Genomic DNA, 23113 nt, shown 5'->3' on the forward strand with positions numbered 1-23113 from the left:
CATTCAGCAACAACCAACGACCTCACAGCAGGGGCCGGGTTGTTGCTGGATGTCACACTAAGCAACATCACTAGCAACATCGCTGTTACGTCACAAACGTTGTTCGTTAGCAGCGATGTTGCTAGCGATGTTGTTTAGTGTGACTGGGCCTTAACTTGAAATGGCATTTCAAGTTAGGGTCCCAGTATACAAGACATCAAGTAGCCTAATTAGCATATCCGATCTTACTTTCTGCACAATATAGGCAGCGATTAACCCCTTTATTAATGATATATGACCTACTGTGAGAATCATATGCCGACTCCCTTACCTTGTTGCAGACTACTAAGCCTAACCCACATATTTACCAGCAGATGATTGCTGTGATATTCAGCCATCATCTGCCTCTAACAGCCATGGCTAGTGCATGGGCGTTAACCTATTAAATTCCGCTGCCATTCTATGACAGCTGCATTTACAGTGTGTCGGTGGGGGTGTCATTATATGCACCCATTGTAACGTGATTGAGGGACACCGATAGGTTGCCATGATGGCCAGGGTTCTGCTGATGATCCCAGTGCCTGTTATGACAACACTTGAGTGAAAGCCAGCCTGTGGATGGTATTCTTAGGAGACTGTGATTTTTGCTACATACACCAATACTATGCTATTGCTTTAAATAGGACAAGCAATCGTATGACTGCAGGTTCAAATCCCCTAGCTAACAAATACAGTCAAAAGTAAAATAATGTTTTAAAAAATTAAAAAAAATAATAGGAAAAAATACACATATTGGGTGTTGCTGTGTTCGTAAAACTCCAATGTATCAAAATATAAAATAAATTAATCTGTTTGATAAATGGCGCAATAAGAAAAGAAATCAAAATGTCAGAATTGGTGCTTTTCGTCTACCACAATAACACAAAAAATGTAATACGAGTAGAGATGAGCGAACCGGTCCCGGTTCGGCTCGAGGCCGGTTCGCCGAACGGGGTCCCGTTCGAGTTCGGTTTGTCGAATGTTCGACGAACCGAACTCGAACGTATAGGCTATAATGGGAGGCAATCACAAACACATAAAAATGCATTATAAATGTACACAAACAGTTAATAAACATTGCCATAACACTTACCGGTCCTCGCGATCCCTTCTGCACTCTGTCTCCTGCCGCTATTCCATCCGATGATCGCTGAATCCTCCCGGTGACCTGCACTGCCAGCAGAGAAGCAGGACCTATCGTGACGTCAAAATAGCCATGTGACCAGTCACGTGGCTATTATCTCATTGGCTACAGACTGGTCACATGACTATGACACGTCATGTAGGACCTGCGAGTGCATCTCTCCGGTACACGGTGCACATATGTGTATCGCCGTGTACCGGCGACATGCTCTAGCACACGGTCGACTCCCCGTTCCGTTAGGGACCGGCTGACACAGCCGGTCATTAACGGAGATCACCGTTGCCATAGCAACGCAGTTAGCGGTGACGTCACCGCTAACCACGGCTCCGGGAGCACCGTTGCTATGGTAACGCGTCTGTCAGCGTTACCGCTAGCAGCCAGCAGTGATCACTCACGGAGTGAAGGCTGCACGCTGCTTCCCGATTGTAGTGAGCATTGTAGTGAGGATGGAGGTTCCCCAGCCCCAAGTGATGCCCCTCACTACAATCGTCACTACTACTACACTAGAAAGAAAGAAGACAGAAGAGCAGGATCGTGGAGGGGTGACAGGGGGTAATAAAGATGGAGTCTCTAATGTGTCTGTGTATTTATTTCTATTAAAGTATTTTTTCTCTGTGTGGTGTCTTTTTTTAACCCTTTATTGGAGATTCTTAATGGCCGGGTCAAACGTGCCTGACATTAAGAATCTCTGGCTTAATACTGGCTGGTAAAACAAAGCCAGTATTAACTCATGATTACCCAACAAGCCACCCGGCTCCAGGGCTGTTGGAAGAGTTGGATACAGCGCCAGATGATGGCGCTTCTATGAGAGCGCCATTTTCTGGGACGGCTGCGGACTGAAATCCGCAGCAGAGGCGCCCACAAACCTCGGGCTAACCTGTGCTGCGGATTCCAATCCCCAGCTGCCTAGTTGTACCCGGCTGGACACAAAAATAGGGCGAAGCCCACGTCATTTGTTTTTTAATTATTTCATGAAATAAGTGAAATAATTAAAAAAAACGGGCTTCCCTATATTTTTGGTTCCCAGCCGGGTACAAATAGGCAACTGGGGGTTGGAGGCAGCCCGTGGCTGCCAGCTGTACCTGGCTAGCATACAAAAATATGGCGAAGCCCACGTCATTTTTTTGGTGGGCAAAAAACTTCTGCATACAGTCCTGGATGGAGTATGCTGAGCCTTGTAGTTCTGCAGCTGCTGTCTGCTCTTCTCCATACAGACAGACAGCAGCTGCAGAACTACAAGGCTCAGCATACTCCATCCAGGACTGTATGCAGAAGTTTTTTGCCCCCTGAAAAAATTATGTGGCTTCGCCATATTTTTGTATGCTAGCCAGGTACAGCAGGCAGGTACGGCTGCCCCCAACCCCCAGTTGCCTATTTGTACCCGGCTGGGAACCAAAAATAAAGGGAAGCCCTTTTTTTATTATTTCATGAATTTCATGAAATAATTAGAAAACAAATGACGTAGGCTTTGCCCCATTTTTGTGTCCAGCCAGGTACAACTAGGCAGCTGGGATTGGAATCCGCACCACCGGTTGGCCTGAGCTTTCTGGGCCCCACTGCTGCGAATTGCAGTCTGCAGCCACCTCAGAAAATGGCATTTTCATAGAAGCGCCATCTTCTGGCGCTGTATCCAACTCTTCCAGCACCTGCCTGCTATACCTGGCTAGCATACAAAAATATGGCGAAGCTCACGTCCTTTTTTTGTAGCTTTTTGGCAAAAAAAAAAAAAAAATGCTTCCCTGGATTTTCCATTGCCAGTGAAGGTAACACCAAGCAGTGGGGGTTAGCAGCCAGTAGCTGCTTGGATTACCCTTAGCTAGCAATACAAAAAATGCAGTGGGAGCTAACATATATTTTTTTTAATTATTTATTTAAATAACTAAAAATAAAATGGGCTTCCCTGTATTTTGATTGCTGGACATCACAGTGCTGTAAAAATAAATCTTTAAAAAAATGACGTAGCGCTCCGCGGTATTTTTGATTCTCAGCGCAGATAAAGCAGACAGCTATGGGTTGCCACCCCCATCTGCCTGCCGTTACCTTGGTTGGCAATCAAAATACAGGGAAGCCCATTAATTTTTTCTATTTAAAAAATAGTTAAAAAAAAAAAATTACGTTGGGTCCCCCCATTTTTGATAGCCAGCTAGGGTAAAGCAGACGGCTGTAGCCTGAAAACCACAGCTGGCAGCTTTACCGTGGTTGGGGATCCAATGTGGAGGTCCCCTCAGGCTCTTTTTTATAATTATTTTATAAATATTAATAATTACACAATAAAAGTAGGGGACCCCCCAAATTGGATCACCAGCCAAGGTAAAGCGGACAGCTGTGGTCTGGTATTCTCAGGGTGGGAAGGTCCATAGTTATTGGGCCTTCACAGCCTAAAAATAGCAGGCCGCAGGCACCCCAGACGTGGTGCATCCACTAGATGCGCCAATCCTGGCGCTTCACCCCAGCTCATCCCGTGCCCTGGTGCAGTGGCAAACGGGGTAATAAATCGGGTTGATACTAGCTGTAAAGTCACCTGAGATCAAGCCCAGCAGTTTGTGATGTCATGGCGTCTATTAGATACCCAACATCATAAACTGTCAGTACTAACAAAAACAAAAAAATCGACAAAAGAAATTTATTTGAAAAAACAGTCCCCAAAACATTTCCTCTTTCACCAATTTATTGTAAGAAAAAAAATAAAGGGGTCCCACGACGACTCTGGACCGTCTAGAATATGGGGGGGAGACACTCAGGGAACGTATCCCCCATTTTCTAGGAGTGCGGACCCTTCATGTGAGGAGTGTGGGTGCAATGAATCTGCACTCACTCTCCCCGGGTCCACAGCAGCAGAGTCCATGTCGTAATGGTTGCTACCAAAGCTGCAATGCCCTGCTCATGAGGTAAGGGCATGCCTAATCAGGAGAACTACTGTAGAGGAAGCTCTGCTCACTGGTATATAGGTGCTCAGAGGTAATAATAGATAAAATTAGTGAGTAACCTCGGCACTCTATATCTCCCAGACTAAGTCAGTAAGTCACAACGGATAGTAATGCAAAATCACTCTTTATTGGTCCGTATTAAGAAAATTTTTTTTTCATAAGCATATATGTTTTTGTCCAAAACAAGTTACAAATGACGTTTCGGCCTGAGCCTTCGTCAGATTGGACTTATCTGCATGTAATCATGAAAAATGACAATAATCAGTATCACATAAGAGTGAGAGAACAATAACATAAACTCGAACAATGTAGAGGTACAATTGGGATGCAGCAAAAAAATTGCAACACAGCAAGAAATGAAACACATGATACAAATGTCATAATACAGTACAAGGACAATATAGTAATGACAAATATGGGGTCAGAGTAGACTTAGACAGCTCTGGTACGAAAGAGATGTCAATCATAAAGTAACATGTGCAGTAGGTGTAGAGCTACACTATGCATGGCAGAGCTAATAGGTAGACCGACCATAGAAAAAGTAGAGAAAAAGTGGAGAAAAAGTGGAGAATAAGTGGAACATAAGAGGAGAAAAAGTGGAGAAAAAGTGGAGAAAAAAGTGGAGAAAAAGTGGAGAAAAAGTGGAGAAAAAGTGGAGATTAAGAGGAGAAAAAGTGGAGAAAAAAGTGGAGAAAAAGTGGAGAAAAAGTGGAGCATAAGTGGAGAAAAAGTGGAGCATAAGTGGAGAAAAAAGTGGAGAAAAAGTGGAGAAAAAGTGGAGCATAAGAGGAGAAAAAGTGGAGAAAAAGTGGAGAAAAAGTGGAGAAAAAGTGGAGCATAAGAGGAGAAAAAGTGGAGAAAAAGTGGAGAAAAAGTGGAGCATAAGAGGAGAAAAAGTGGAGATTAAGAGGAGAAAAAGTGGAGAAAAAGTGGAGCATAAGAGGAGAAAAAGTGGAGAAAAAGTGGAGAAAAAGTGGAGAAAAAGTGGAGCATAAGAGGAGAAAAAGTGGAGATTAAGAGGTGAAAAAGTGGAGAAAAAGTGGAGAAAAAGTGGAGAAAAAGTGGAGAAAAAGTGGAGCATAAGAGGAGAAAAAGTGGAGAAAAAAGTGGAGAAAAAGTGGAGAAAAAGTGGAGAAAAAGTGGAGAAAAAGTGGAGAAAAAGTGGAGATTAAGAGGAGAAAAAGTGGAGCATAAGAGGAGAAAAAGTGGAGAAAAAAGTGGAGAAAAAGTGGAGAAAGTGGAGAAAAAAATGGAGAAAAAGTGGAGAAAAAGTGGAGAAAAAGTGGAGAATAAGAGGAGAAAAAGTGGAGAAAAAGTGGAGAAAAAGTGGAGAATAAGAGGAGAAAAAGTGGAGAATAAGTGGAGAAAAAAATGGAGAAAAAGTGGAGAAAAAGTGGAGCATAAGAGGAGAAAAAGTGGAGAAAAAGTGGAGAAAAAGTGGAGAAAAAGTGGAGCATAAGAGGAGAAAAAGTGGAGAAAAAAGTGGAGAAAAAGTGGAGCATAAGAGGAGAAAAAGTGGAGAAAAAGTGGAGAAAAAGTGGAGCATAAGAGGAGAAAAAGTGGAGAAAAAGTGGAGAAAAAGTGGAGAAAAAGTGGAGCATAAGAGGAGAAAAAGTGGAGAAAAAGTGGAGAAAAAAGTGGAGAAAAAGTGGAGAAAAAGTGGAGAAAAAGTGGAGAAAAAGTGGAGATTAAGAGGAGAAAAAGTGGAGAAAAAGTGGAGAAAAAGTGGAGCATAAGAGGAGAAAAAGTGGAGAAAAAAGTGGAGAAAACGTGGAGAAAACGTGGAGAAAAAGGGGAGAAAAAGTGGAGAAAAAGTGGAGCATAAGAGGAGAAAAAGTGGAGAAAAAGTGGAGAAAAAAGTGGAGAAAAAGTGGAGAAAAAGTGGAGAAAAAGTGGAGAAAAAGTGGAGAAAAAGTGGAGATTAAGAGGAGAAAAAGTGGAGAAAAAGTGGAGCATAAGAGGAGAAAAAGTGGAGAAAAAAGTGGAGAAAACGTGGAGAAAACGTGGAGAAAAAGTGGAGAAAAAGTGGAGAAAAAGTGGAGCATAAGAGGAGAAAAAGTGGAGAAAAAAGTGGAGAAAACGTGGAGAAAAAGTGGAGAAAAAGTGGAGAAAAAGTGGAGCATAAGAGGAGAAAAAGTGGAGATTAAGAGGAGAAAAAGTGGAGAAAAAGTGGAGAAAAAGTGGAGAAAAAGTGGAGAAAAAGTGGAGAATAAGAGGAGAAAAAGTGGAGAATAAGTGGAGAAAAAAATGGAGAAAAAGTGGAGAAAAAAGTGGAGAAAACGTGGAGAAAACGTGGAGAAAAAGTGGAGAAAAAGTGGAGAAAAAGTGGAGAAAAAGTGGAGCATAAGAGGAGAAAAAGTGGAGAAAAAAGTGGAGAAAACGTGGAGAAAAAGTGGAGAAAAAGTGGAGAAAAAGTGGAGAAAAAGTGGAGCATAAGAGGAGAAAAAGTGGAGAAAAAAGTGGAGAAAACGTGGAGAAAACGTGGAGAAAAAGTGGAGAAAAAGTGGAGAAAAAGTGGAGAAAAAGTGGAGCATAAGAGGAGAAAAAGTGGAGAAAAAAGTGGAGAAAACGTGGAGAAAAAGTGGAGAAAAAGTGGAGAAAAAGTGGAGAAAAAGTGGAGCATAAGAGGAGAAAAAGTGGAGATTAAGAGGAGAAAAAGTGGAGAAAAAGTGGAGAAAAAGTGGAGAAAAAGTGGAGCATAAGAGGAGAAAAAGTGGAAAAAAAAGTGGAGAAAAAGTGGAGAAAAAGTGGAGAAAAAGTGGAGATTAAGAGGAGAAAAAGTGGAGCATAAGAGGAGAAAAAGTGGAGAAAAAAGTGGAGAAAAAGTGGAGAAAGTGGAGAAAAAAATGGAGGAAAAGTGGAGAAAAAGTGGAGAAAAAGTGGAGAATAAGAGGAGAAAAAGTGGAGAAAAAGTGGAGAAAAAGTGGAGAATAAGAGGAGAAAAAGTGGAGAATAAGTGGAGAAAAAAATGGAGAAAAAGTGGAGAAAAAGTGGAGAGAAAGTGGAGAAAAAAATGGAGAAAAAGTGGAACACCCTTTGGTACCTTTCATGTGGCACTAAGGGGTGCTTAGCTTTGTATTTAGCCAAAAAAATGAAAAAAAAATGACATAGGGTTCCCCCTAGTTTTGTAGCCAGCTAGGGTAAAGCAGACGGCTGCAGCCTGCAGACCACAGCTGGCAACCTCACCTTGGCTGGTAATCCAAAACTGAGGGCACCCCACGCTGTTATTTTAAATTAAATAAATAATTAAAAAAAAAAACACGTAGGGGTCCCCCAAAATTGGATCACCAGCCAAGGTAAAGCAGACAGCTGGGGCCTGATATTCTCAGACTAGGGAGGTCCATGGTTATTGGAATCTCCCCAGCCTAAAAATAGCAGGACGCAGCCGCCCCAGAAGTGGCGCATCCATTAGATGCGCCAATCCTGGTGCTTCGCCCCAGCTCATCCCGCGCCCTGGTGCGGTGGCAAACGGGGTAATATTTGGGGTTAATACCAGATGTGTAATGTCACCTGGCATCAAGCCCTGGGGTTGGTGAGGTCAGGCGTCTATCAGATACCCGACATCACCAACCCAGTCAGTAATAAAAAAAAAATACACGACAAACACATTTTTATTTGAAAAAACACTCCCCAAAACATTCCCTCTTTAACCAATTTATTAGATTGAAAAACAAATCCAGGTCTAGTGTAATCCAAGGGGTTGCCATGACGATCCACACTGTCCCAGTCAATGAAGAGCAGGATGTTCCCCATTGGCTGGGAGAGCAGTGCAGTGACCTGAGCTAACATCAATGGGTCAGCCCAGGTCACTGCAGGGGATGACAAGTGCTGCTGTCAGCGAGGTACATTACCTGCGCTGATCTCCAGCACACTGACAGCCCCTGTCACTGAGGTCAATGACCGGCGCCTTCACATCAAGTATCGCGAGAGGTCCGTGACGTCACCGCCAGTGTCAGTCTCGGGTCGGAAGCGATAGGTGATGTGACAAGCGGCGGCCATGGAGGACAGTGACAGCGCTGAGGTCGGGATGGCGGGACTTCATCACCGCAGGTAAGCCGAGCGAGCGAGCGAGCGGGGCGGGCGGGCGGGGGCGGGGGGGGGGGGTGTGGATGTGTGTGTGTGTGTGTGTGTGTGTGTGTGTATGTATGTGTACATGCCGCGGGCAGGAGGGGGTGGAGCGAGCTGAGCGGGAAAGTGTGGGCTTCCTGCACGTAACTAAGATAAACATCGGGTTACTAACCAAAGCGCTTTGCTTGGATACCCGATGTTTATCTTGGTTACCAGCTTGTGGCAGGCTGCCAGCGATGGCTCCTGCACACTGTAGCTGTAAAAAGCCCTGCTTTTTGCTGCTAGAACCGTTCTCGAACGTATCTAGAACTATCGAGCTTTTAGCAAAAAGCTCGAGTTCTAGTTCGATCTAGAACACCCCCAAAAATCACTCGAGCCTAGAACTGGAGAACCACGAACCACGAACCGCGCTCAACTCTAAATACGAGACCATCAAAACATTGTATCTATCTCAAAATGATATCAGTAAAAACATTTGCTTATGGTGCTATAAAGAAGCCCTCATACAGTCTCATATCCCTAAAATTGAAATGGAAAATGGCTTCCAAAGCAAATTTATTTATTTTTTACAATTTCTGATTTTTTTTCACCAAATAAAAACACTAAATTGTTGGTATTGCCATGATCGTACTGACCTGAAGAATCATATTGCCATGTGGAATTGCAATTTTTTACCATTTCGCCACATTTGGTATTTTTTTTCTCCTTTCTGTTGTATCACATGATAAAAATGGATGGTGTTATTCTACAGTACAACTCGTCCTCACATGACTATGTTGACGGAAAAATAAAAAAACTGTGGCTCTTGGAATAAGGGGAGGAAAAAACAAAAACATAAAAATAAAAAAAAATGCCTGGTGTTTTAGGGGTTAAAAAATAGAAGTGCGATTTTTATAGCAGTTAAAAGGGAGTAGGCATAATTTATAATGTGAGTTTGGGCTGACAGCATCCCTTTAAAATATATATATCACTGCGGGAAACCATGGACAAAGGAATGTGCAAATATAAGACTCTGTCTCATTATATCTAGTGAATGTAAACATTGTCATCCTATTTCCTTCATCTATAATGGTAGATTCTTCTTCCCACAAATCCCAGTGCTGTAACCACTCGTCTGTGATCTAGTATTCATGTGAAATCATAGCCGTTCCAAATCGGAACACTCCTTTTATGTAACCATCGTTCTGTATAGACACTACTGCTGTTTTATGACTCCTTTCTATTTCTTGTAGTCTCCTAAATCTGCATTTATAAGTGCAGCCAAGAAGGAGAAACTTCGCTCCAATCCGGGAAGAGTGAGATTTTCTGAACTTGTGACTGTAGGAGACACCGATGCAGTAAGTTATACAGAAAACTATGGATGTGTTAGAGGGGTAAAACTTTCCGTCAGTTCTGCTAACAGTATTTTTTGTGGTTATATTTCATGTAAATATTGCTAAGTGTTGTATGTTGTGACTTATGTCCCCCAAACATCAGAACACTGACAAACGAGTATACAAAAATATAGCTGTCAAAACACAGTATATCCTTTTGATGCAGTTATGGAGAGGTACTGCATGGCTGGAACAGTTATGGAGAGGTACTATATGACTGGAACAGTTATGGAGGAGCACTGTATGGCTGTAACAGTTATGGAGGGGCACTGCATGACTGGAACAGTTATGGAGAGGCACTGTATGGCTGGAACAGTTATGGAGGGGCACTGTATGGCTGTAACAGTTATGGAGGGGCACTGTATGGCTGTAACAGTTATGACACTGTATGGCTGGAACAGTTATGGAGGGGCACTGTATGGCTGGAACAGGTATGACACTGTATGGCTGGAACAGTTATGGAGGAGCACTATGGCTGGAACAGTTATGGAGGGGCACTGTGTGGTTGGAACAGTTATGGAGAGGCACTGTATGGCCGGAACAGTTATGGAGAGGCACTGTATGGCCGGAACAGTTATGGAGGGGTACTGTGTGGCTGGAACAGTTATGGAGAGGCACTGTATGGCTGGAACAGTTATGGAGAGGCACTGTATGGCTGGCACAGTTATGGACAGCACTGCATGGCTAGAAATGTTATGGAGAGGCACTGTATTACTTAACAGTTATGGAGAAGCACTGTATTGCTGGCACAGTTATGGAGAGGCACTGTATTGCTGGCACAGTTATGGAGAGGCACTGTGTGGCAGGCAGAGTTATGGAGAGGCACTGTATGGCTGGAACAGTTACAGAGAGGTGCTGTATGGCTAGCACAGTTACAGAGAGGAACTGTATGGCTAGCACAGTTACAGAGAGGAACTGTATGGCTGGCACAGTTATGGAGAGGCACTGTATGATTTGCACAGCTATGGAGAGGCACTGTATGATTTGCACAGCTATGGAGAGGCACTGCATGGCTGGCACAGTTATGGACAGCACTGCATGGCTAAAAATCTTATGGAGAGGCACTGTATTACTTAACAGTTATGGAGAAGCACTGTATTGCTGGCACAGTTATGGAGAGGCACTGTATAGCTGGAACAGTTACAGAGAGGCACTGTATGGCTAGCACAGTTACAGAGAGGCACTGTATGGCTGGCACAGTTATGGAGAGGCACTGTATGTCTGGAACATTTATGGAGAGGCACTGTATTACAGGATGAGTTATGGAGAGCACTGTATGGCTGTCACAGTTATGGAGAGGCACTGTATTGCTGGCACAGTTATGGAGAGGCACTGTGTGGCAGGCAGAGTTATGGAGAGGCACTGTATGGCTGGAACAGTTACAGAGAGGTGCTGTATGGCTAGCACAGTTACAGAGAGGAACTGTATGGCTGGCACAGTTATGGAGAGGCACTGTATGATTTGCACAGCTATGGAGAGGCACTGTATGATTTGCACAGCTATGGAGAGGCACTGCATGGCTGGCACAGTTATGGACAGCACTGCATGGCTAGAAATGTTAGGGAGAGGCACTGTATTACTTAACAGTTATGGAGAAGCACTGTATTGCTGGCACAGTTAGAGAGGCACTGTATGGCTAGCACAGTTACAGAGAGGCACTGTATGGCTGGCACAGTTATGGAGAGGCACTGTATGTCTGGAACATTTATGGAGAGGCACTGTATTACAGGATGAGTTATGGAGAGCACTGTATGGCTGTCACAGTTATGGAGAGGCACTGTACAGTAGGAGAATCAAATTAAACAAAAACGTTCAGCCTGCCATTCACCATACGACCTTTCCATCAGGGTGCATGGAAGAAAGCAGAGGGAGGGCGGTCCACCTCCACAGGAAAATCCAAATGCAAAGAAAAAAAATCCAGCACCTCTAGTCCGATCTTCAATTTAAATAAAACATCCTTTTATTGGAAATGTTAAAATATACATGTATAGATAGAAAATCCTGATTTCAGAAGTAGTATCCACTGAGCCTCCCTCAATAGGAGTTTTTTTCTCCAGTCCCCTCCACGGATGGGTTTAAAAACCCTCTCAATGCCTGTAATGGATAACGCTGATAAATCTCCTTGATGTTCCTCAATAAAGTAAATGAGGACAGATTCAAAAAGGCACAAGCTATCTTTTTCCTGGGTCCAGGTGCAGTCATAATTAAATGATTTATTCTTTGAACTGGAGAAAGCCATGTTAAGCAGACTTAAGACTTGGTGGGACTTCACTACTCTCCAAAAATATTTGGACAACAAAATTATACCGAGAGGTTTGTGCTTCAAAAAAATGTCTAATATCATCTACAATGACTTATTCATCATCAACTGGAATAATGTACTCACCGAATGCTCAAACGAATTAATGCACCTACTTATAGAAGAAGAAAAGAAAAAAATAGCTAATTTAGAATCTAAAATTAATAAGTTACATGAGTATGTCACTAAATTTTCCAATACTAATGAGTACAAAAATAGGAATGACTGACTGATCACCAAAATCAATACTACTGAGGATGCCATTACTAAGATTAAAAGGAACAAGTATACCAGGGACTGTATTGATTATGAAACGAACTGTGTTTATACTTGGCATAAAAATAGACCAAAATCTATATTAAAGGACAACAGAAATGCTGATAAAAAAGTTTCCTTTTCTTCAAGTGAATTTGAAACCTCTATTGAATATACGGACACTTCTCTTTCATCTTCTTCATCCTCTAAATATTAACAACAATATGGTCTGAATTAATAATTCACTGCACAATTGAATTATAACAACACTTGTGGAGCAGGATGTACTCCACCAAAAAATACAGTGATTTCTGTATATTAAAATATATTATTTATTTAATAAATTAAAAAAAAACCATAAAACAAAACGATATGTCAGCATAAATATTAACATTATAAAAGGCACAAGAGTAAACAAAACCTAAATATTCGGTACAAAATGAATGTATTTTTGTCTGGAAATTTCAAATATTAGTAAATATATCTGGTTTATATAAACCTAAGAAGTATAATATTCACAGACAAAAATAGAACTTATTGATAATATAAAAATAAATCCATCTAAATACAAAAATGGTATTTGAATAAGGGGTGAGATATGATATAAATTCAGAAATAATAAATTAGTATGTGTTGAAAAAGAAGTATAAATTACAACATGATTGGTTAGTATAAACCTATGCAGAATATATTAATTTGCAGATTCTGTGAGGTATTAATTTTGCTAAGTGCTGGGTGCTGATCAGTGGCCAGTGGTATAAAGTGCTTAAAGTATAAAGTGCGATGGTGGTTGTAATGAACAGACAGCAATGCATTCAGATAGGGTTCAGTAACTAATAGAATAAGGTGCTCTTGTGCCAGTAAACAATGATTACCTGATGTGTAGTGCTGGGTCGTTCCCCTACTCCAACGTACGTTTCAATATGCTTTACTCAGGGGGCGTGAGCATATCTTCTAAATATGTTCGTACTGCTCAACATAAAAATTAAAAAAACGGAAAAAACACCGAACTGGATGCAAGCACTGAGGATGTGTATCCAAGACACAGATATCCCACGGGGAGGAACAAAAGAAAGGGTCGCTACCATCTGTATTAAACTTATCTGCTACGGTTATTAACCATGCACAATTACAGGTTTTGGCAAAAGGCAGCAAATTTGTTCCCATCCCATTAAAAAAGCGGATTTGTTTAAAACAATCAAAGATGTTAACAAATTTGTTCGCCTTTTAACCGTTAAAAGACATTTTATTGAGACCCCTGCTCCTGTAAACCTCACTGAGCCACCTATTGACAGTATTGATGATTATGATGCTATATTATATGTTTCTGCTCCAGATGTAAATAGAATGCATAATGTTGATAAAGTAAATGAGCTAGCCATGGATATGAGAGAACATATGGCAAGTAATATTTTAGCGGAACTTCAGACAGAGAGTTGTTCTTTCCCTAGATCTTCTTCCATAATCACAAAAGTGCCTAATCCAGATTATTATCCATTAGCTTTGAGAGTCCCCTCAATGGACATGTTCCAATCTATTATTGAGAAAGAAATTAGAGCTCTCTTAAAAAATCAAAATAATGCTAGTATTTATAATTTGACTAAGAAAGAAAAAATAGCTTTGGAGCAATTAAATAAGAATGATAGAATTGTGATTCACCAATCTGACAAGGGTGGGGTCTCAGTTATCCTGGATGCTATGCTTTATGAAAAATAAATTAATAACATGCTCCAGAACACTGATACATATCTCCAGGGGCTGGCTGGCACATTTTAGCCTGGGGGGCAATCATAAGGCAGTGGCCCTCAAGTTGCGGCAGCCCACCTTTGGTCTGTTTATCTCTGGCCAGTGCATTAAAGCAGCAGTAACAGACTTTATGAACAGGCTGGTACATATATGGGAACAGAACCGCGCTTACTGCTTACATAGAAACTGCAACAGAACCAAGATGACTACAGAGATATGGGAACTGCAAGGAGCTTATTACAGTGATATGGAAACAGAACCGAGCTTACTGCAGAGATATGGGAACAAAACCGGGCTTACTACAGAGATACAGGAGCAGAACTGAGCTTACTATAGAGATATGGGAGCAGAACCGACCTTACTACAGAGATATGGGAGCAGAACCGACCTTACTACAGAGATACAGGAGCACAACTGAGCTTACTACAGAGATATGGGAGCAGAACCAAGCTTACTACAGAGATATGGGAACAAAACCGGGCTTACTACAGAGATACAGGAGCAGAACTGAGCTTACTATAGAGATATGGGAGCAGAACCGACCTTACTACAGAGATATGGGAGCAGAACCGACCTTACTACAGAGATATAGGAGCAGAACTGAGATTACTACAGAGATATGAGAGCAGAACCGAGCTTACTACAGAGATATGGGAGCAGAACCGAGCTTAAAACAGAGATATGGGAACAGAACCGACCTTACTACAGAGATATGGGTGCAGAACCGAGCTTACTACAGAGATATGGGAACAGAACCGACCTTACTACAGAGATATGTGTGCAAAACCAACCTTACTACAGAGATATGGGAACAGAACCGAGCTTACTATAGAGATATGGGAGCAGAACCAAACTTACTGTACTACAGAGATAAGGAAGCAGAACCGTGCTTACGGCAGAGGTAAGGGAGCAGAATCAAGCTTACTACAGAGATAAGGGAGCAGAACCGAGCTTACTACAGAGATAAGGGAATCAATACCAAGCTTACTACAGAGAGATGAGAGCAGAACCGAGCTTACTACAGAGATACAGGAGCAGAACCGAGCCTACTACAGAGATATGGGAGCAGAACCGAGCTTACTGTACCCATACAGGAACAAAATTGTACTTACTTAGTCTACTACATAGAAACAGCAACAGGACACCAAGCAAGGACAACAAGTTTACTGCATAGACATAGTACCATAACTAAGCTTACTGCTTAAATATGGTACCATAACTGAGCTTACTGTATTGATATAGGAGCAAAACTACATAGATACAGTACCATAACCCAGCTAACTACATATAGAGCAATTACAAAGCTTATGCTATATTTTCAATGTTAAACTCGTACGGACCACGGCTGGCATACGGACTATACACTTATGCCTTCTGTGTGCTGTACATGTTTTTCACGGCCCCATAGACTTCTATTGGCCTTTGTCATCTGCGCTGCCGGAAAAAAAAACAGATGTCTCCGTAGGGATCACACATGGTCTGTGTAAACACACGGACATGTGAGCAGCACCATAGATTATAATGGGTACTCGTAACCGTGAAAAAAACGGACACAACACATACCACATACACAGACACATGAAGGAGGCCATAAGGTGGTGACATAGCTACCTCACAGTGCAGGGGTTAATTTAACTTCTTTTCATAAACATGGAAAGACAAATGACATTCCCTAACACATCTGTGAATAAGCCCTTAGTGCTGCGTGCCCACGATCAGTGTCGGCAGCGTCTTGGACGCAGTGTTTTTCACTCCAAAATGCTGCATTGTACAGCACAGGCACAATGGATGGATTTATAGAAATCTCCGGCCCCCTGGGCTCTTTTAGAGGCTCCATAAACTGACCTGTGGCGCTGTTTTCCTATCCTCAGCAAGTCAATTTATTCTAACAGCGATGCTAGTGCTCTGAGCGGGAGATTACAGCGAATATCCGCTGACAGTCACTTTGATGGTGTGCACGGACAGTGTGATCTCTGGCCCAGGAGCCTAGCGTCTCCAGCTGCGTCTCCAGACTGTGAGGACGCCTGAAGGTGGACACTCACCCATATAGATTTAGTGTTGTGTCCTACAGATACAAATGTTTTACACATACACAATACACTATAAGGCTACGTGCCCACGGTCTGGACATGATGTGTCCTGGACGCAGCATGTCCTCTCCTGCAGGGCCACGACTGCTCTCCGCAGGGACCACAGCAGCCTGTGCCCACAGTCAGGGTTCGGGCCGCTGTGGTCTCCCTTCTGTTCTCTCTGTGGAGACACTTGTGGCAACACAGCAATAAATTGACATGCCAGGGCTCGGGAAGCAGCACCACAAGTCAGATTTCGCTGTGGCTGCACATGCACAGTGGGCACAGGATTTGTACAAATCCCATCCACTGTGCTTGTGCTGTACAATGCGGCGAAAACACTCTGAATCCAAAACGCTGTGAACCCTGATGGTGGGCAGTCTCACATACAGGCATCTTACACACATACACAACCCCAGAAACACGGACATGTAAACATACAGTACAGAGATGTGTACACATATATAGACATATACACCGACACGGTATACACTGTGAGACTGTGACCGGGGTTGTCTATGACGGCCGGTACGTCTCGCCCCCGGTTGTGCTCCCTCCATGTATAGAAAGCAACTCCACTTCAGGGTTAATGCTGTTTCCCTGCAGGCTGAAAGGAGGGTTAAAAGGAAACAGGAAGATGGGCGTGGGTCCCTAGTGTGAGGGAGTGAACACAACTCCCTGAGTTTCTGCCAGAGAAACACATGTGTGCTGTTTTGGACTTTTGTTTGTGCAATAAAACCGTGTGCTGTGACCATTGGTGCCTGGATCCCGTGTCTTCTGCCGCGCAGCCGACCACGCTACCTCACAGATGGTGGAGAATGTGGGCATGCCAGCCCGGTGAGGTGTAGCATCCATCCCTGGTGACCCAGTAGCGCATGTCCTGGATTCGAGCGGCTATACTACAGCCCAAACCTGGCGACGCCATGGAGGACATACTAAAGCAGGTGGCTCAGGCTAATGCACAGCAACAACAGACCAATGCACACCTGCTCCGGTCGTTGGATCGTCAGCAGCAATCCTTGCAATTGCAGGAACAAAGGCACCAAGAACAGATGGTTCTCCTGGCCAAGTCGATCCGTGCCGGACCGGCAGCAACACCCCGGGACCGGGTGACGACGGGCAGCGTCCGGAAAATGGTGAGACAAGCGTTGCAAAAGATGACCCCGGGGGATGATGTGGAAGCGTTCCTGGCGGTGTTTGAGCGCGTGGCCGAGTGGGAGAAGCTGCCGACCCCCCCAGTGGGCTGAGGTATTGTCGCCCTATCTGACGGGGGAGCCCCAAAAAGCGTACCTGGACCTCTGTACTGAGGACGCCATAGAATATGAGACCCTGAAGCCGAAATACTTGCTCGGTTGGGGGGTGAATACCTATGTACGGTTGAGCGGGTAAATCAGTGGTTCTATGAGGAAGTCAAACCCGTACGCTCCCAGGCCTATGACTTGTTGCATCTGGTAAAGAAGTGGTTGCAGCCTGACACTCTGAGCCCTGCGCAAATGGTGGAAAGGGTAGTGGTTGATCGATTTGTGCGCACTTTACCCGTCACCATTCAACGGTGGGTAGGACAGGGCGACCCTAGTACCCTGGACCAATTAGTGTGCCTGGTGGAGCGGCATGTGGCTACGCAGGACTTGATACGGGGACACTGAGACTTTGCGTGCCGCCCATCGGTCCGGCCCCCTCCAAGCCTCGGGCCAAGGATCCACCGCTGACACCGGTGCGGGAGTCCGCTACCGTCCCGTCTGAGGCCGCCCCCCGCCGTCCCTGAGGTCCGGAAGGCTATGTACCCTAAACGACAACTCGTCAAGGGGGTTTCCTTCCCTATTAGATGTTGGCGGTGCCAGCGGGTGGGACATATGGAAGCCCCAGTGTCCCACTCACCACGAAGCCCATGGATTGTGGGGTTACCCGGCGGGGTTTAATGTATGCTCAGGCGGTGTGTACCGCGGACCTTGTCTCCCCGGAGACTGAGCCCCACTTGTGCCAAATACAGGTGAATGGATGTCCGGTTACAGGCTTGTTGGATTCGAAAGCTTAGTGACCCTGGTGCGATCAACCCTAAGGGCTGAAGTAAAGGCCACAGGACGTACCGTGGGGGTGGTTTGCATACATGGGGACCCGCCGAGACTATCCCACGGGGATTGTCACCATCACAGCACCCTGCGGTCAGGTGCAACATGAGGGTGGGGACTTATGAACACTCTTCCCTATGACGTGATCCTAGGAAGGGATCTGCCGTATTTTTGGACTCTATGGAAGGGGCCTCCTAAGTCCCCTCAGGTATTGGACAGTCCGGGACCTGAACCCGACAATCCCGAATCCGGGACGCCTGCCGTAGGGTCCCCATGATAGGGACAGAATGTGAACCCGATAGGTCGCCCCTAGAGGTATTGGCAGGAGAGGCTGAGATGGTCGAGCCCATCCCCGGAGTTGGAGGCGTCCCCGGATACGTTTGGGACAGCCCAACTCCAGGACCCTACATTAATACATGCCCGGAGTCGGGTGACAGTGGTTGACGGGGTGGCACAGCTGCCCGGTGCCCAGGTAAGGTACCCCGATTTCACTCTTAAGCAGGATTTACTCTACCGGGTAGATGAAATACGGGGCGTGGGGGTAGAGCAGTTGGTGGTGCCCCAGCCGTATCGCCGGCGGGTCCTCGACTTGGCTCATAAACACCTGATGAGTGGCCACCTAGGGGTCAAGAAAACGCAGGAGCGAATATTGCAAAGGTTCTATTGGCCCGGGGTCTTTGGGGAGGTAAAACGGTTCTGCGAAACCTGCCCGGAGTGTCAGCTTACCGCACCCCTGGCCCACTTTCGCAGTCCGTTGGTACCGTTACCCATTATAGAAAGTCCCTTTTGAACGGATAGGGATGGATCTGGTGGGGCCCCTCGTAAAGTCCGCTAGAGGGCACCAACACATCCTAGTGATCGTTGACTAAGCCACCCGGTATCCAGAGGCGATACCTCTCAGACATACTGCGGCGAAGCTTATAGCTCAGGAGTTGTTTGCTGTGTTCTGCCGGGTGGGGTTGCCCAAGGAGATCCTTACGGATCAGGGGACCCCATTCATGTCTAAAGTGACCAAAGAGCTATGCCGGCTACTCCAGATCAAGCAGTTGCGTACGTCTGTGTATCATCCTCAAACGGACGGTTTAGTGGAGCGATTCAATAAAACCCTGAAAACCATGCTCAAAAGGGTGATTTCCAAAGACGGGAAAGACTGGGATATGATGCTTCCCTATTTGATGTTTGCCATCCGAGAGGTGCCACAGGCATCCACGGGGTTTTCGCCTTTTGAGTTGTTATACGGGCGACATCCCCGGGGATTGTTGGACCTGGCAAAGGAAACATGGGAGCAGGAGCCCCACCCCCCATAAAAGTGTGATTGAACACATTTTAGGAATGCAGAACAGCATAAGCGCGGTCATGCCAATTGTGAAGGAGCATTTACAGGAGGCTCAGGCCACGCAAAGCGGCCGCTACAATAGACAAGCCACCGTGCGGACCTTTAAACCCGGGGATCGGGTGTTGGTATTGATCCCCACGGCGGAGAGTAAATTCCTGGCTCAGTGGCAAGGCCCCTACGAGATAAAGGAAAGAATCGGGGTGGTCAACTATAAGGTATTGCAGCCCCGGTAGGCGGAAACCTGAACAAATATAGCATGTCAACCTGTTAAAACCTTGGCAGGAACGGGAAAGCCTGATGGTTGATTTTTCCCCATCTCCCCTCCTCTTCGGGTCGTTCAAACCCGGCTCCAGCGACCTCCAGAGAGGACGAACCGGTAGTAAGGATTGGAGAAGCCCTCACCAAGCAACAGAGGCGAGAGGCCAGACGGATGGTTCAGCAGAACCCCGATGTCTTCTCCGAGCTGCCTGGTAGGACAAGTCTGATACGACATGACATTGTCACCGAGCCTCACCTGAAGGTACGCCTGAAGCCATACCGGGTACCGGGAGGCTCGAAGACAAGCCATATCAGAGGAAGTGAAGACAATGCTACGCCTGGGGGTCATCGAAAATCCCGGAGTGAATGGGCTAGTCCCATTGTCCTAATACCAAAACCCGATGGCTCCTTAAGGTTCTGCAATGACTTTAGGAGATTGAACGAAATATCCAAGTTCGATCTCTACCCCATGCCCCGGGTGGATGAGCTGATTGATAGGCTGGGACAGGCGCGATATTTCACCATGCTCGACCTGACCAAGGGGTACTGGCAGGTGCCACTGACGGAGTCCGCCAAGGAGAAAACCGCTTTTGTTACGCCGGAGGGTCTCTTCCACTATGTTGTCTTGCCTTTGGGTTACATGGTGCTCCGGCCACGTTCCAGAGGTTGATGGAACCCCACCAGGCGTATGCATCAGCGTACCTTGATGACATCATTATTTACAGCTCTGAGTGGCAGACCCACTTGGAACAGGTACAAGCGGTGGTGAACGCGCTCCGAACAGCCGGATTGACAGCCAATCCCAAGAAATGTGCGTTGGGGCTCACGGAAGCCCGCTACTTGGGCTACGTAATAGGCCAAGGAGTGATTAAGCCCCAAATTAACAAAGTTGAGGCGATCCAGAAGTGGCCTAGACCCCTAACCACGAAGCAGGTTAGGGCCTTCCTGGGTATCGTGGGGTACTACAGGAGGTTTGTAAAAAATTTTGCGGGACTATCGGCCCCCTTGACGGACCTTCTCAAAGGCAAGAAGTCCGTCATGGTGCGCTGGACTCCGCAGGCCGAGGACTCCTTCCGGGCCCTGAAGGGGGTCCTGTGCGGACAGCCCGTTCTTGTCAACCCTGATTTCCGGAAGGAGTTCGTAGTACAGACTGACGCCTCTGAGGTCGGCCTGGGGGCAGTGCTGTCTCAGGTGGTTCAGGGGGAGGAACACCCCGTCACCGTCTTAAGTAGGAAGCTCACCCCCTCCCGAGCGGAATTATAGCGTAGTGGAGAAGGAGTGCCTGGCGATCAAGTGGGCCTTGGAGTCCCCTACGCTATTACCTGCTGGGACGGCAGTTTCGCTTGGTGACTGATCACTCTCCGCTGGTCTGGATGAGGTCCGCCAAGGAACGGAATGCCCGGGTTACCCGGTGGTTCCTTTCTCTGCAGAACTTCTGGTTTACGGTTGAACACCGGGCCGGTAGGTTGCAGGGCAACGCCGATGCCTTGTCCCGCGGCCCGTGTTGATGGCGGGAGTTCAACCCCGCACACTTGAACTGAGGTGGGGGGTATGTGAGACTGTGACGGGGTTGTCTATGACGGCCGGTACGTCTCGCCCCGGTTGTGCTCCCTCCATGTATAGAAAGCAACTCCACTTCAGGGTTAATGCCGTTTCCCTGCAGGCTGAAAGGAGGGTTAAAAGGAAACAGGAAGATGGGCGTGGGTCCCCTAGTGTGAGGGGAGTGAACACAACTCCCTGAGTTTCTGCCAGAGAAACACATGTGTGCTGTTTTGGACTTTTGTTTGTGCAATAAACCGTGTGCTGTGACCATTGGTGCCTGGATCCCGTGTCTTTGCCGCGCAGCCGACCACGCTACCTCACAACACCTACACACACACACCTGCGTACAGCCGTATACACATACAAACACCTCTGCATACAGCCGTATACACATACACACCCCTGAGTACAGCCGTATACACATACACACACACCCCTGCGTACAGCCATATACACATACACACACTCCTGCGTACAGCCGTATACACGCACACATACACCCTGCGTACAGCCGTATACACATACACACAAACCCCTGCGTACAGCCGTATACCATACCCCTGACTACAGCCATATACACATAAACACCCGTGTACCGCCGTATACACATAGACACACACCTGCATACAGCCGTATAAACACACCCCTGAGTACAGCCATATACACATACACACACACACCCCTGTGTACAGCCATATACACACACCCGACTACAGCCATATACACATACACATAAACACCCCTGTGTACCGCCGTATACACATAGACACACACCTGCATACAGCCGTATACACACACACCCGTGCATACAGCAGTGTACACATACACACACACCCCTGCGTACAGCCGTATACAAGCACCCCTGAGTACAGCCATATACAAATACACACCACTGCGTACAGCCGTATACACACCACTGAGTACAGCCATATACACATACACACTCCTGCGTACAGCCGTATACACACCACAGAGTACAGCCATATACACATAAACACCCCCTGCATACCACCGTATACACATATACACACCTGCCTACAGCCGTATACACACACACACACCCCCTGCGTACAGCAGTGTATACATACACACACCCCTGCATACAGCCATATACACATACACACACACACACACACCCCTGCGTACAGCCGTATACACACACCACTGAGTACAGCCATATACACATAAACACCCCTGCATCCTGCAGTATACACATAGACACACACACCTGCATACAGCCGTATACACACACCCCTATGTACAGCAGTGTACACATACACACACCCCTGCATACAGCCATATACACATACACACACCCCTGTGTACAGCCATATACACAAACACCCCTGCGTCCTGCCGTATAAACAGACACACACACCTGCGTACAGCCGTATACACATACAGACACCTGCGTACAGCCATATACACACACACATCCGCGTACAGCCATATACACATAGACACACACACCTGCGTACAGCCGTATACACACACACACATACTCCTGCGTACAGCCGTATACACATACACACAAACCAAACCCCTGCGTAAAGCTGTATACACATACACACAAACCCCTGCGTACAGCGTATACACATACACACACACCCCTGCGTACAGCCGTATACACACACCCCTGACTACAGCCATATACACATACACATAAACACCCCTGTGTACCGCCGTATACACATAGACACACACACCTGCGTACAGCCGTATACACACACACCCCTGCGTACAGCAGTGTACACATACACACACACACCCCTGCGTATAGCCGTATACACACACCACTGAATACAGCCATATACACATACACACCCCTGCGTACAGCCGTATACACACCACTGAGTACAGCCACATACACATAAAACACCTCTGCGTACCGCCGTATACACATACACACACACCTGCGTACAGCCGTATACACACACACCCTTATGTACAGCAGTGTACACATACACACACCCCTGCATACAGCCATATACACATACACACACACCCCT

General features: G+C 45.9%; 1 protein-coding gene across 1 annotated transcript in view; it reads left to right on the forward strand.

Moving 5' to 3' along the window:
- The window catches only part of FRMPD3 (FERM and PDZ domain containing 3), a 492671-nt gene that overhangs the window by 290989 nt on the left and 178569 nt on the right, over positions 1 to 23113 (forward strand). The window contains exon 7 of the mRNA XM_075324032.1: positions 9390 to 9494. Within this exon, the coding sequence (XP_075180147.1) occupies positions 9390 to 9494 (105 nt within the window). The remainder of the gene's footprint in view (positions 1 to 9389; positions 9495 to 23113) is intronic.

The sequence above is a fragment of the Anomaloglossus baeobatrachus genome, chromosome 9 (genome assembly GCF_048569485.1).
Source record: "Anomaloglossus baeobatrachus isolate aAnoBae1 chromosome 9, aAnoBae1.hap1, whole genome shotgun sequence".
In the NCBI taxonomy this organism is placed as follows: Eukaryota; Metazoa; Chordata; class Amphibia; order Anura; family Aromobatidae; genus Anomaloglossus; species Anomaloglossus baeobatrachus.